The sequence below is a fragment of the Phacochoerus africanus genome, chromosome 3, assembly GCF_016906955.1.
Source record: "Phacochoerus africanus isolate WHEZ1 chromosome 3, ROS_Pafr_v1, whole genome shotgun sequence".
Classification (NCBI taxonomy): Eukaryota; Metazoa; Chordata; class Mammalia; order Artiodactyla; family Suidae; genus Phacochoerus; species Phacochoerus africanus.
Genome location: NC_062546.1, coordinates 16,887,394 through 16,902,339, shown reverse-complemented (window position 1 = coordinate 16,902,339; position 14,946 = coordinate 16,887,394). Strand labels below are relative to the sequence as shown.

Here is a 14,946-nt window from a genome sequence, read left to right as displayed (position 1 = left end):
TGGTTCCTAGTCGGATTCGTCAACCACTGGAACTCCAAGTAATCGTGAACTATTGAATAATCCTTTTTAACACTCCCCCTACCTTTTTGGTACCAGCTAGATAGCTAATAACTTGTTTACTGCTCCAGTTCTGCTGAACTGTAACAACACTCTGCTGAAGCACTGTATCATGTTTTTGCCTCTATTTCTGGATTTTTCAGCTTCAGAGACTCCCTTGTTTCCCAAATAGGAAAGCACCTAAGGGGTAATAGCCAAGAAAGGTGTAAATTGAAAAGTAAAAGGACCCGCCCCTTTGGCTCCCCATGCATCGCTCAACCAGAGGAATTTACTTCTCGGAAATGTGTCTTCCAGGTTTATATTTCTGTTTAAAGAAAAAGCATCCTTGCCACAAAGGGAAGCAAAGCACATCAGCAAACACAGAGAAGTCATCTTTCAGGATAGGGCAGAGCGGACAGTATCAGAAAGTCCTCCCTGGCTGGGAATCAGTTTTCTTGACTTTGTTTTTACCCCCCAGACTTCTGCGGCAGGGAGAGTGGCTCTGCTGAAACAGGAGGAACCCCAGCCCTTGATCTGGGCCCTCTGCTTCAGGTTTCAGCCTCTCCACTCTCATTTTAATGGTTCTATTGTGCTGCTAATTTATTTAATTACATTTACCTCCCACTTTCTGTTAGAAACAAAACCTGAATGACCGTCTTTGTAGCTAAATCACTGCTCCCTGGCTCAGTTATTTCTTGAGAAATTACTGCAGGTGGATAGGCACATTTTTAAAAAACTTTAATACATTCTGCTAGATCATGTGCCCAGCCTGTAAATCTCAACTTCCAGAGAGGATGTATTGTTCAATGTATTTGCCAACATTTATTATTGAGGGTACTAAGTTTAAAATGAGATTATGTCTACTGTCTTACAAAATCTACTTAAATCTTTCGACCTTGTATGCATACAGACATTTACACCATTATATCTCATCATTTTGTCTATTGATACTGGAAAGATGATACCGGGAGTCCAGGATCTTTTTGACGGCAATCGAAGAATGAACTCCGAGGAACACACAGGCAGCAAGCAAGCAAAGTCTTTATTACAGGAAAGCAAATAGCTCCCAAGACTGCTGGGAGGGGGAAGAAGAGCCCCCTTTCTCTATTGTCCTATAGGGGTTTTTATCCTTTAAAGATGGGGGAGTACCAACTGGGGTCCAGAAAGATGTGGCTTTCTCCCCTTGGCCTTATTGGCCTTGTTCAATTACTGATAGCAGTCCTTGTCCAATAGGGTCTTAGGGGTGGAAATGTCCCGTAAGTCTCATAGTTTTTGCCCTTTTCTTCGTGTAAACTGAGTCACAGGGGATTATGGATTAATGTCCATCTGGGCGTAGGTACCCTCCCTATAGTAAATAAGCCCTGTGGGGCTGTTCCTCCTGGAGCCCTTAAGCCACAAATGTTAATCAATGGCCATATCAAAGAATGCATCAAAGCGCATGCATCCACGTGACTACCTGCCTCAATATTTCCTGTTGATGAACATTTGTCACCGTACATCTGTCACCATATATGCTTCAGTGAACATCACTGTTTAATTCTTTGTCCACATGCCTATTTATGTATGCGGAATGCTTGGTCAAACAGCGTGGACATATAAAATTTTCATAAGCATCACCAAATTGCCACCCTAGGGGCTGTGCCGTTCTCCACACTGTAGTCCCTACTGGTTATGATTGTACAAAATATCTTTGCCAGTTTTATGAGCAACAGGGGAGTGTCATTGCTTGATTTCGATTTCTTTTACTAGTTGACTGTTTTCCCTTAATGTATTAGTTTGTCTTTTTCTCAGTCATTTGTGAACCTTTATTTCTAAGTATTTTACTCCTTCATCATATAACTGCTTTTCCACCTTTTATTGATAGCTTCCTCCTTATTTTATAAAGGTGTAATTTTCAGACAGTAAAATTCACCGCTTTCAGGAGACAGTTCTTTTGACATGTAAACATTACCACAGTCAAGATTTAGGGCATTTCCATCACCCCCTACAGTTCTTAAGTGTAGTTGCCACCAGCTGGCAACTGCTTACCTGTTTTCTGTCTCTGTAGGTTTGTCTTTGCAAGAATGTCTTGTAAATGTAGTCATATAATTGGTACTCTTGCACGTCTGGTTTCATTCACTTGGTGTAACGCATTTAAGATTCATCCTTCTGCTGTGTGTATTAATGATTTGTTCCATTTTGTGGCCGAGTGATATTCTTTCCTGTGGACTTACTACACTTTATCTCTTTACCAGCTGAAGGACATTCATGGATGCCAGCTAGTGTTTAACAGTGAAGCTGCAGGAGTTCCCTTTGTGGCTCAGCAGAAACGAACCAACTAGTATCCATGAGGGTGTGAGCTTGATCCCTGGCTCTGCTCAGTGGGTTAAGGCTCTGGCGTTGCCGTGAGCTATGGTGTAGGTCGCAGACAGCTTGGATCCAGAGTTGCTATGGCTGTGGTGTAGGCCGGAAGCTGCAGCTCTGATATGGCCCCTGGCCTTTAAACATGCGTATGCCACAGGTGCGGCCCTAAAAAATAAAATAAAATAAAACTGAAGCTGCTATAAACATGTACAGGTTTTTGTGTGAACCTAAGTTTTCGTTTCCCTTGGGTAAATATCGAGGATTGAGATTGTCGGATCATATGATAAGTATATGCTGACCTTTATTAGAAATTGCTGAAGTGTGTTTTCAGAGTGGTTGTTTTCTGAAGTAGGAATCCTATGTTGGTAGCTTTGAAATAGTATTCATGACATTCTTCCTGGCCCGTTATAGCACTTACAAGTTTTTACATCAGATCAGCTCCTATCTCTCTTTTTTTTTGTCCTTTTTAGGGCTGCACCTGTGACACATGGAGGTTCCCAGGCTAGGGCTCAGAGCTACAGCTGCCAGCCTACACCACAGCCACAACAACTTGGGGTCCAAGCTGCATTCTCGACCTACATCACCGCTCACGGCAACGCCAGATCCTTTAACCCACTGATCAAGGCCAGGGATCGAACCTGTATCCTCATGGATACTAGTTGGGTTCGTTACTTCTGAGCCACAACAGGAACTCCCTGTCTCTTTTTCTTCCTTTGCTTATCTCACAAACCTTTTCCATTCTGTTCCCTTGACGATGATGGCGGTGATAGTAGCAACTAGTACAGTTGAGTGGTTTTCACACAGTTGTTGATCTATGAGACCTTCCTGCTTAGTAAACCTCAGTGTCCTCATTTTATCAGCAAGGAAACTGACCCTCATCTCACAGCCTGCCTGGGCTGGGAAATGGCAAAGCCCTGTCTGCGTCCAGAGCTCATGTTCTCCCCCTGATTTCCACGGTGCCCGCCGCCTCGCCGATCACACGGGACCTTGCTCCTCACTCTGGCTCAGGCCCTTGTTAATCACATGTGCTGTTTATAAGGCTCCTCAGGGACTGTCAGGTTAACGTGTCAAGTTAACCCTATTGCTGCAGATGATTTCAATCATTTTTCAAACTTTCATTTTGAAATAATAATAATAATATACTGAAAAGCTATAAGAAGAGTGTTCCCATATACCCTTTACTGATTTTAATAATTTTTAACATTTGCCAGATTAGCTTTATCTCTCCGTGTATACATTTTTTTTCTTTTTGGCCAGCCCTTGGCATGTGGAAGTTCCCGGGCCAGAGGTCTAACCCGTGCTGCAGCAGTGACAGCACTGGATCCCTTAAATATATATGTAGATATATATATATATTTTTTTTTTTGGTCTTTTTTGCTATTTCTTGGGCCGCTCCCATGGCATATGGAGGTTCCCAGGCTAGGGGTCTAATCGGAGCTGTAGCCACCGGACTATGCCAGAGCCACAGCAACGCGGGATCCGAGCCGCATCTGCAACCTACACCACAGCTCACGGCAATGCCAGATCGTTAACCCACTGAGCAAGGGCAGGGACCGAACCCGCAACCTCATGGTTCCTAGTCGGATTCGTTAACCACTGCGCCACGACGGGAACTCCTATATATATTTTTTAAATCAAACTATTTGAGAATTAGTTCCTCACATGGTGCCGTTTATGCCTCAATACTTGAGTGCATGGTCCCTAAAAATAAGGACATTCACCTGTGTAACCACAGTACGTATTTGGAACTTAACATTGGTTCAGGGCTTTGAACTAGTCTGCCGTCCAGATTCCATTTTCTTCCTGTCCACAGTACAATCCAGGATTAGACATTGTGTTTTGTTGTCATACCTCTTTCATCCACTTCTTCAGCCTTTCTTAGCCTTTCACGATGCTGATATTTCTGAAGCATAAGGTGAGGCTGGTTATGTTACAGTTTGAGTTCACTTGAGTTTCCTTGTTACTAGAATCAGGTTGTACATTTTTAGCTGGAATATGGCATAGTTTATATCTTATAACAGAAGATGCAAACTGCGTGCCCTGTGTCCACCAGGGGAGTCTCGTGACCAGCTGGCCCCCAGCATTCCCTGCCCTGAAGGAGGAGGAGAGCAGTGAGGAGGAGGCCACAGCAGCCGCCCCCTCCCAGGAGCAGGAGCCTGTCCCCGCAGAGCCGGACGGGGTGTGGACACCAGAGCCCCTGGAGGACTTCCCCAAGCGTGAGGACCAGGAGGGCTCCCCGCCGGAAACCAGCCTACCCTACAAGTGGGTGGTGGAGGCCGCAAACCTCCTCATCCCTGCTGCGGGGTCCAGCCTCTCCGAAGCCCTGGACTTGATCGAGTCGGTAATGTTGGTCACAGCACTTCACAGTGGGGGGGCCCAGGGCACCCCCAGCAGAGAGTGCTTCTCTCCTAGGCAGATGTCTTCCATCCATGCATTGTCTCGCTGACATGGCCGAGCGGATGCCGAGTACCCAGCCCAGCGCCAGGTCCTGGTGACACCAGGATCGTGGCTGTGCAGTCCTTGCCCTGGGATGCTCCTGACGCTCCTGTGTAGCACTGGGTGGAGGTGGGAGGGCTCCCCAGTGGGAGTGGTGGATAGAGTTCTTGAGGGGTGGGGAAGGGTATTTGAGGCCATGATACAGCACGGGAGGGCGGGGTGTTTATGGCAGCACAGGTGTTTGGGTGTCCCTGGGGAGGCCCCTGGAGGGGCCAGGGTTTGGGGCTGGAGTGGTGAGTGGGGCTTGATGACTCAGGTAGAGCAGCTTCTGAAAAGCACCCCACTGCGGGGCATACCTCTTGATGTGACCTCCCGGCTCCATCAGGAATAGGTTTCAGGAGGGTGGACAAGAAGCTGGTGACCAGGGGGCAGAGGGCTTCAGTGGGCGGTGCCCACACTCGCCTTCCCACTTGAGTTTCCCCCTCGATGGCTGAGAATAATGACGCATTTATTAGATATCTGCTGGATGCCAGGCTGCGAGATTACTGTATGGTCCTCATGGTATCCTGTGAGGGGTGTCCTTTCTGTGCTTTGTAGATGAGACTGAGATTCAGAGAGATCAAGTAGTGTACCCAAGGTCACACAGTGAGTGAGGTACCACGGTGCTGTGCTCCACTGTCCTGCTCAGGGAGGGGTTGGACAGTGAGCTTGGTCTCTTGTGGGCGCTCTGCTCAGACCCTCGTGCCTGCAGTGGCTGGGACTGTGGCTCCCCTCCACTCCAGGGGATTTCAGAGTAGTGATGTGTTTGTCAGTCTGTTCAGCACATGGCCCCGGGGCCACCACAGACTGTCCCTCCTTTGGTTGAGGAGAGTGGGCCCACTCTGTGTCCTGCACTTCTGGTATTTTAACAGTGTAGCCTCCCTGCACACCCAGACTGTTCTTTTGAGCACCTGCTGTGTGCCAGACCCCAGGGCTTCTTTGGCAATGATAGTATCTAACATTTGCGTGCCTACCATGTGCCAGGCTTGTTACTTGCTACCTCTATATGCTGCCAGTCCTTTAACAGCCTGGGAAGCGGCTTGTGGCCTCAGCTCAAGTTCAGAGAGGTTAAGAGAGGCCTGTCTAGCATCACACAGCTGGTGAGGGCCAGGGCCAGGAGTCAGGCTTCTGGCTCTAAGCTCGGGCTCTCTCCGTGATGACCTTCGGCAGCTGATGGGGAGTTTCAGTATTTACAGAAACACTGCTGTCAGTCCCTCCAGGCAGTCCTCATAGCATGTGCTCTGGTCTATTAGATGCCACCAATTCCAAAAAGTTGAAGTTGGCTGCTGGGAGGTGGGCCTAGAGTCAGCACTGCCCTGACGGCCTCCACCTTCAGGAATGAACCTGCCAGGCTCCTATAAGCCCCAAGAACCAGAAATCCCTGCTGGCGGGGGGTTCTGTTGTGGCCCAGCGGGTTAAGAACCTGATATCTCTGTGAGGATGTGGGTTTGATCCCTGGCCTCATTTGGTGGGTTAAGGAACTGGCGTTCCATAAGCCACAGTGTAGGTTGCAGGTGTGGCTCAGATCCGGTGTGGCTGTGGCGCAGGTCAACAGCTACAGCTCCAGTTCAACCCCTAGCCTGGGAACTTCCATAAGCCGTATGTGCAGCCCTAAAATGAAATTGACAAAAAAAATCATTGCTAGGGTCTTGGCCTATTCAGGGCCAGACCTCCAAGAACCAAAGTGGAAACTTCTGTCTCCAGAAGTTCTTGGGCTGGGTTATAACTTATTCAGTACAGGCAGAAAGACCTGAGCAATTCTAGGAATTGCTCTTAAAACCTAGTGACCTCAGGCTGATCACATCCTTTCTGGCCTGGTTTTCTCCGTGTGAGAGGGGAAAGTAATGCTTCTCCAGCAGGGTGGCTGTGGGATTGGAAGCAGCTTGGGTGAAGGAGTTACCAGCAGTGCCCCCTTTAGGAACAGGGCTGTTGAATCAAGATCCTTCAACCTGCTCACAGCCTTGGGCCCACGACTTAACTTCCAGCCTTCTGTTAATGGCTGTCAACGCAGGAGAGGATTTATATCCGAGATGTTCACAGAGGTACTCTTTTTTTGTTGTTTTGTTTTTTGTTTTGTCTTTTGAGGGCCACGCCCGTGGCACATGGCAGTTCCCAGGCTGGAGGTTGGATCAGAGCTGCAGCTGCCAGCCTATACCACAGTCATGGCAACTTGGAATCTGAGCCGCGTCTTTGACCTACACCACAGTTCAGGGCAATGCCGGATCCTTAACCCACTGAGTGAGGCCAGGAATTGAACCTCATGGATACTAGTCAGGTTCCTAACCTGCTGAGCCACTATGGGAACTCCTAGAGATACTGTTTTTAATTTTTAAGAATGAGGGGAGGAATCTAATATCCTTCAGAAGAAGAATAATTAAGTAACAGTATTCTGATGATGGAATACTTTATAGCTATTAAAATAGCTAAAAGTTGACCTTTTTTCCACATGTAATAACTAATTTGCTGATAGTAAACATTAAACTCATAGGTCATAGAATGAGGTGCTATCATTATTCCTGCTTTATAGAAATTTCAAATGGAAAAAACTGATATAGAAATGATTTGTACTGAGGATAAAAACACTGAAAACATGAAGTATTTAGGGACACACTTAAGTGGTCCTTAATAAAGAAGTGAATTGGGATGGTCAGTAGCAGGTTCAGGCAGTGGTTTCCTGTGTGGCAGGCGGAGGATGTGCCAAGTGGACCTCGAGCTTTAGCAGTGAGGTTTCATTTCTTAGGCTTATTGATGGGTATGTGAGTTTTCTCTGTAGTTTTCTTTATGCTTTTTGTTTATCTTAAAAATGCACAGAACATTTCTGTAAATAACAGCAAGCAGCCACATGCACAACCTGACCAGTTATGTTAACAAACGCAGACACAGACCTAGAAGAATCTCCGAGGAAAGGCAAGAAAATGTTTATTTGTTTATTATTTTTTATTTTTAATGATTTTTGTTTTTTCCATCATAGCTGGTTTACAGTGTTCTGTCAAGTTTCTACAGTACAGCAAGGTGACCCAGTCACACATACATGTATACATTCTTTTTTCTCACATGATCATGCTCCATCATACGTGACTAGGTACAGTTCCCAGTGCGATACAGCAGGAGGAAAGGCAAGAAAGTGTTAATGATAATTGTTCCTGGGCTGTGGGATCACACTTGGCCCTTGTGTTTTTTCCTTTAATGAATCAGTCCTGTGGTATCAGCTGGTAGAGAAGCAGAGATTCCTAACCCCCCTCTCTGGGCAGGACCCTGACGCCTGGTGTGACCTGAGTAAATTTGACCTCCCCGAGGAGCCGTCTGCAGAGGGCAGCGTGGACAGCAGCCCAGGGCAGCCACAACCATTGCAGCAGGAGCAGCAGGCCCCAGCGCCCCGCCAGGCTGCCGCCGCCGCCACCACCATGGTGCCCAGTGTGACCGAGTACCGCCTGGATGGCCACACCATCTCGGACCTGAGCCGGAGCAGCCGGGGCGAGCTGATCCCCATCTCCCCCAGCACTGACGTGGGGGGCTCAGGCCTTGGCACTCCGCCCTCAGTGCTCAAGCGGCAGAAGAAGAGGCGTGTCGCCCTGTCCCCCGTCACGGAGAACAGCGCCAGCCTGTCCTTCCTGGACTCCTGCAACAGCCTCACCCCGAAGAGCACACCCGTCAAGACCCTGCCCTTCTCGCCCTCCCAGGTGTGTGGACCCTACCCCAACTGTTCACTGGGCGCCGGTGACAGTGCCCCAGGGCCCCTACATGCTGGTTTAGAGTCTGCTCTGTGTGAGGCCCTGGGCCCAGTGCTGCAGACGCAGGAGAGGAAAAACAGGCCTGGCCCTGCCCTTATGCAGCTTACCTGCTGATAGGAAGATGAGTTAGGAAAAAAGGATCCACATGAACATGACAAAGGGAGTGAAGGAGGCTTGTGGTACATTAGCTGCATCTGGGGGGGTGGTGTGTCCCCGGGAGTGTGTCAGCCAGGATGTGTGTCCACAGGAGTGTGTCAGCCGGGAGGGAGGAGGACGGCGCATTTGTAAGAAGAATGGGTTACTGAGCACCAATATCATAGCCCATATGCCAGCCCTGGGGAGCGAAGGGCCCGTGGCCCAGCCCTGCCCTGGAGAGGATGGCTGGTTTGGGGGACGTGGCAGGTGGGAGAGCAGTTACTGCCTTGAGAGCGCCTTGTGTTGAGTACTACCCAGGCGCTGCTTGTGGTAGACACAGTGTTGAGGGGATCCCGTCTTTCCTAGAGTGGGGGAGGCACTCAGTGGTGTCTCAGCTGGGGGTTGTTGGTCCATTGATGGACTTGAATAAAGGCATAGAGTCAGGGGAGAGTAGAGTGTGGTGTGAAGTCCAGAGCTAGGAGTGATGGGTGGGGGGACTGGGGGAGCAGGGCTAGGGTCAGGATGGGGGCCAGGAGGAATGATGGATCGGGAGGCCGGGGGGGATGGACCGGGGGCCTTGGAGGGTCTTAGATACAGCCTGGGCAAGTAGAATGCACTGCACTGCGGGCCATAGGGGCGGTTGGACTGGAGGAATGGCTCTCCCTCCTCTGAGGACAGGAGAAAGTGAGGCCCAGGAGTTCCCTGGTGGCTTAGCAAATTAAGGACCATTGTCACAACTGTGGTTTGGGTTCGATCCCTAGCCCAGGAACTTCCATGTACTACAGGCGTGGCCAGAAAACAAAGAGAAAGTGAGGCCCAGAGGTGGCACGTTTCCAGGGGCCACCCCCTCATCTGCTGTTGAGGGACTGAGGCCAGGCCCACGTGTCAGGCTGTCTGTCTGTGGTGTGTCTGTAAGGGGCCCTGCATTAGTTTGCTAGGGCTGCTGTGACAAAGTACCATACACAGGGTGGCTGAAACAATGCACTTATTTTCCTAATTCCAGAGGCTGGAAGCCCAAGATCGAGGTGTGGTCAGGGAGGGTTCTTCTCCGGCCTCTCGGGCTTCTCCATGGTCGTCTCCTTGCTATGTCTTCCCACGGTCTTCCCACAGGGTCTGCATTCCTGACCTCTTTGCTTTTATAATCTCTCGCCTTCTTTGATCAGCTTCTAAGGACACCAGTCTTCCTGGGTCAGGGCCCACCCATGTGACCTCGTTTTACTGTGATCACCTCTCTAAAGGCCCCACCTCCAAATATGGTCACAGCCTGAGGTACCGGGGGTTAGGGTGTCAGCATGTGACCTTGGGAAGAGCACACTTCAGCCCACAGTGGGCCTCATGGGAGGGCTGCTATCTGGAGAGAGAAGAAAGCCAGGTCAGAGCTGCCCAGACAGCAGCCCAGGGTGTGGGAGTGCAGCTGCCCTGCTCAGGAAGCCCACCAAGGGCATTGGGCCTGAGGGCTGCAGGTGGCCCTGTGCGTCCAAGGGCACTTTCAGGGCAGAGGTGGTCCTCAGACTTGGCTCAGAGCTGGGTTGGAGTCCCTCCTCCAGCATCCAGGGCCAGAATCCAAACCTTACAGAATCCAAATCTGTAAAAGGGGAATCGTAATAGTATGGACATCTCAGAGGATCTGTGAAAACTACGTGAGATTCTCAGTGTGCAGTGCTTTGCTCTGGCATGAGAAGGTGTGTCTGTTAATGTCACCGCCTCCATCATCATTAACCCCTGTCTGTCACGGATCACATAAGAGCTATTTTTTTCCTTCTGAAAAGGAGCTGGTCTCAACCAGCCGTCTTTGCCTTAAGTACGTCTGTCAGTAGCACGTGGGGGTGGGAGGTAGACTTCCTGCAAAGGGAGGATGGCGATGCCAGGCCCGGGGTCTACTCAGCCCTGCTGCTGGACTGTCCTGGCCTTTGCTCTCCAGTGCCTGCTGGCTGGGAGTTCTTAGGTCATCATGTTGTCTTGTTTCCTGTTTTCCTGGCAGTTTCTGAACTTCTGGAACAAACAGGACACACTGGAGCTGGAAAGCCCATCGCTGACGTCCACCCCCGTGTGCAGCCAGAAAGTGGTAGTCACTACACCGCTGCACCGGGACAAGACACCCCTGCACCAGAAACACGCCGCGTGAGTGCCGGGCCGGCCCCTCCCCCAGCGTGGCCAGCCTGGGGGAGACTCTGGGGAGGGACACCTTGGAAAAACACCTGCGACTGTTTCAAGAAGGCAGCCTCCTCCTGGTCCCCATTCCTCTTCACTTTTGTCAGTATCGGCTGATGCTTCACCTTTGTTTTTTTGTTTGTTTGTTTTTGGCTACCTAGTGCAGCGGTTTCATGTGGGATCTCAGTCCCAGACCAGGGATTGAACCTGGGCTGCAGTGGTGAAAGTGCTGAGTCCTAACCACTAGACCACCAGGGAACTTCCCCATTTTTATTTCTTTAATTTGATGGTTTTCTGATCTCAGAAAGGGAGGGTTGACCTTGCCATGAAAGATGTGATTTCTGCATCCTTTATAAGTTTCATGTGCAGAGCCACTGTGTTCGAGGGGCCCCATGTGAAGGACACAAGGGCCCCTGGTTCTCTCTGTCTCTGGTGCTTCATCAGGAGGGATGGTCGTGCCCCTGGCTTTTGAGCTTAGGAAGCACACACTTCACCTTCAAGCCTGTGCAGGTTGCTCACCTGTGAGCTTCTGTGGAGGTGCTTTCACAATAAGTTAACTTCTTGTGTCATATGACTCTTGAATTCCAGGGTAGAGGGAGTTGCTTAACTGCTCTTCTGCTTGTTACATCTGCTGGGGAGAAACACTGCTATTTCTGTTTCACCAGTTAAGTTGTAACTCAGGAATCAGTTTAGGAATTTCTTTTTTTTTTTTTTTTTTTCCTGTCTTTTATAGAGCCACACCTGTGGCACATAGAAGTTCCCAGGCTAGGGGTCAAATCAGAGCTGTAGCTGCTGGCCTGCACCACAGCTCACAGCAACGCTGGATCCTTAACCCACTGAGTGAGGCCAGAGATCGAACCTGCATCCTCATGGATGCTAGTCAGATTCATTTCCACTGAGCCACGACAGGAACTCCTCAGCTCAGGAATTATAGTCTTTGTAATGATTTACACGATTTCAGAAAAGATGTCAGAATCCTTTCATCAGAAATCAGCCTGTTGGAGTTCCTGTGATGGCACAGCGGAAACGAATCTGACTAGGAACCATGAGGTTGCGGGTTTGATCCCTGGCCTCGCTCAGTGGGTTAAGGATCCAGTGTTACCTTGAGCTGTGGTGTAGGTTGCAGACGAGGCTCGGATCTGGCGTTTGCTGTGGCTGTGGTGTAGGCCGTCAGCAACAGCTCCGATTAGACCCCTATCCTGGGAACCTCCATATGCCACGGGTGTGGCCCTAGAAAAAGACCAAAAAAAAAAAAAAGAAAGAAATCAGCCTCTCAATGGTTGGTCTAAAATTTACCATAAGTAGGTTTCATGAGAAATGATTCTCTATTCAAGCCAAAATCCTGGACGTTAAATCTAAGCTCTTTAAAGAGTTAAAACCACAAAAGGAGTGAATACCTCTCTTTCCCCTACCTTCTCCTCCATATTCCTAATCCGCTGCTGCTGCATCAGCCTCTGTGGGTTCTCCCACACTAAGAAGCAGTCCCAGTGCTCTTTGTTCCTCTGTAGATGCACATCGTTCCTTCTGTCTGAAGATCACGCTTTTACATTGTAGTGTGGGCCTGCTGGTGGTGAGTTTTTCCAGCTTTTCTGTATCGGAAAAGTTGCCTTAATTTTTGAGAGAGATTTTGCTGGGTATCAAATTCTAGGTCGGCAATATTCCTCCTTGCTTTAAAGATGTTGCTCTCCTGTCTTGGGGCTTTTGTAGTATTTTATCATCAGTTTTGAACAGTTTGATTCGGAAGCACTGTGATGTATTTTTCTTTTTTTCTTATCTTTGGTGTTCATAGAGCTGCTTGGATCTGTGGGTTTGTAGTTTTGCTGAGGGTATGGGAATCATGGGCAGCCTGAGGCCGGGCAGCTGGTCTTTCTCCCCAACCCTGTCCCTAAGCCTCCTTGTCTGTCCCTGGCAGGTTTGTAACCCCAGATCAGAAGTACTCCGTAGACAACACTCCCCACACGCCGACGCCATTCAAGAACGCCCTGGAGAAGTACGGACCACTGAAGCCCCTGGTATGTGCTGTGGTCAGCCTGGTCCTCCAGCCATTTGTGGTTCACAGCACCCCTGTCCCTCCGAGACCTCACTGGAGTCTCCCAGCAGGCCTGGGAAGTGACACATGTCCTAGTTTATAACTGGGGCCCTTCAGGCTGCGTTACCAGTTCATCAGCATTGCCTGAGCGCCTGCTGGGTAGTGCTGGCCGGTGCTGGTCCTGGAGGAGCTCGAGGTGGTGGAGACCAACGTTAGAGGCATAAATGTGTAACCAACAGGCCCTGAATGGAGAAGGACTCGCTGGGTGCCGGGGCTGGTTCAGGGAAGTGGCGAATTGCTGTTCAAACTTCAGAGGCCGACTGCCCGTTCTTTACAAGATGCTCCCTGCTGGCTAGGCTGGAGCTGCCAGCCGGTGAGGGGACGTCTCCTGGGGCTCTTCCCCTGCAGTGTGAGAGCTGCCCTTCTTCCACCAGCTCCTCCAGTTCGTGAGAAGATCCTGCTTCCCCCACTGGAAAAAGAGAGCTGGTTCCCCTGGGCTTTCTGAGACGGACAGTGTCTTAGAAACCAGCCAAAAGTGGGAGAAAGGCGGGTCTATGTGGACAAAGCCTGCAGCGAACTCCCCACCCTGCTCACTGCTGGGGTCTGGCCTGTGGGGCCGTGATTCCCCGTCTTGTGACGCAGCTGCCTGAGTCGCACAGGCACTAGGCCAGGCACCATCAGCACTGCCCTTAACTGCCTGAGTGGGGTTCGGCTCCGGGATAATAAGAGGTCTGGCTGCTCACCGGCCACGTCTGAGAGGGTGAATCTGACCTTGGCAGTGATAAAGTATGTGGGGGCTTTTAGAGTGACTTCTTAGGTGTCGTCGTGTCACCTTCTGCTCAGTGGCTCTCTCCCTCCCCTGGTCTTTGCTGCCTAAACCCCCAGGCCTGAGAAAGGGCAGTGGACTCAATGTCCCCGTTAGTGCGAGACAGAGGAGTGAGGGGTGTGGACTTGGAGTGCGTCCAGGTTCTGACCTCATAGCTGTGTGGCCTTGGGCCTGGCTCTCACTCTCTGAGCCTCCATTTCTGCCTGAGGAAGTTGACAGCTGTTGCCCGGGCCTATGTGAGGGTTGCTGTGGTGAAGGGGGGACCCTCCTGGCCCAGGCGGCCCTCGGCGCCTGGAGGTCAGTGTCTGCTTGTCCAGGCAAGACGGTTAACGGCCATGGCTGGTGTGTGGGAGGCCCCGGGCCCCTTCTAGAATCGCCTGGGGCAGCTGCGGTGTCGCCCAGGGCAGCCAGGGTGCGGAACCTCACCTGGACCATCCCCGCCCCTGCCCGTAGCCCCAGACCCCACACCTGGAGGAGGACTTGAAGGAGGTGCTGCGCTCCGAGGCCGGCATTGAGCTCACCATCGAGGATGAAGCCAGGCCCGAGAAGCAGAAGAGGAAGTCTGGGGTGAGTGGCTGGCGGGGTAGGGTGCCCTTGCTGCCAGCCTGGGAGGCTTGGCCAGGGGCAGGTGGAGCCAGGTGGAGGCGATCAGTGGCAGGGAGGGAATGGGTCTGGGGGCAGCTGGTAAACGGAAGGCTCAGAAGGAGGGGGCGTGGAGCTGCAGCCCCGGCTTTTGTCCCCCAGAGCAGTTGTCCATGCAGCCAACCAAGGTGGGGCCCTGGCGCCTGGGACCCTGCCTCTTGCCCTTTGAACTGAAGCCTTAGCTGTTCAGCATCGTTTCCACTCTTCTGATGTGGGCTCCGCATCAGTGCGGATAGAGGGAGATTGAGACCCAGAGGCGGTTGCTCCCTCCTGGAGTCCATGTGCGGATACGGCAACGCCCAGGGACATGAAGGGGGTAGAAAGGGCAAGAGGATTTCAAGGGAAATCCTTTAAATGGAGCCGGCAGGCATCTAGGCCACATGAACAAGGGGGGGCAGCGGGCTCAAGTAAGGTGGAGAGCTGGCAGGGACACCTGAGCGCAGAGGGCAGGACAGGGCCGTGCTGGGCACTCCCTCCCACCGCCCAGCCTGTGTCATTTCCTGACAGCAGGTGGATTCGTGTCCCCTTCTCTTTGTGCCCCTTTCTCCCAGGGAGAGGGGAAGACCGGAGTGTGTACG

General features: G+C 50.9%; 1 protein-coding gene across 1 annotated transcript in view; it reads left to right on the top strand.

Annotated features, from left to right (window-relative positions):
- MYBL2 (MYB proto-oncogene like 2) overlaps nucleotides 1-14,946 on the top strand; it is a 30,999-nt gene that overhangs the window by 12,299 nt on the left and 3,754 nt on the right. The window contains exons 7-11 of the mRNA XM_047771055.1: nucleotides 4,433-4,720; nucleotides 8,106-8,534; nucleotides 10,702-10,841; nucleotides 12,784-12,883; nucleotides 14,180-14,293. Of these exons, the coding sequence (XP_047627011.1) occupies nucleotides 4,433-4,720; nucleotides 8,106-8,534; nucleotides 10,702-10,841; nucleotides 12,784-12,883; nucleotides 14,180-14,293 (1,071 nt within the window). The remainder of the gene's footprint in view (nucleotides 1-4,432; nucleotides 4,721-8,105; nucleotides 8,535-10,701; nucleotides 10,842-12,783; nucleotides 12,884-14,179; nucleotides 14,294-14,946) is intronic.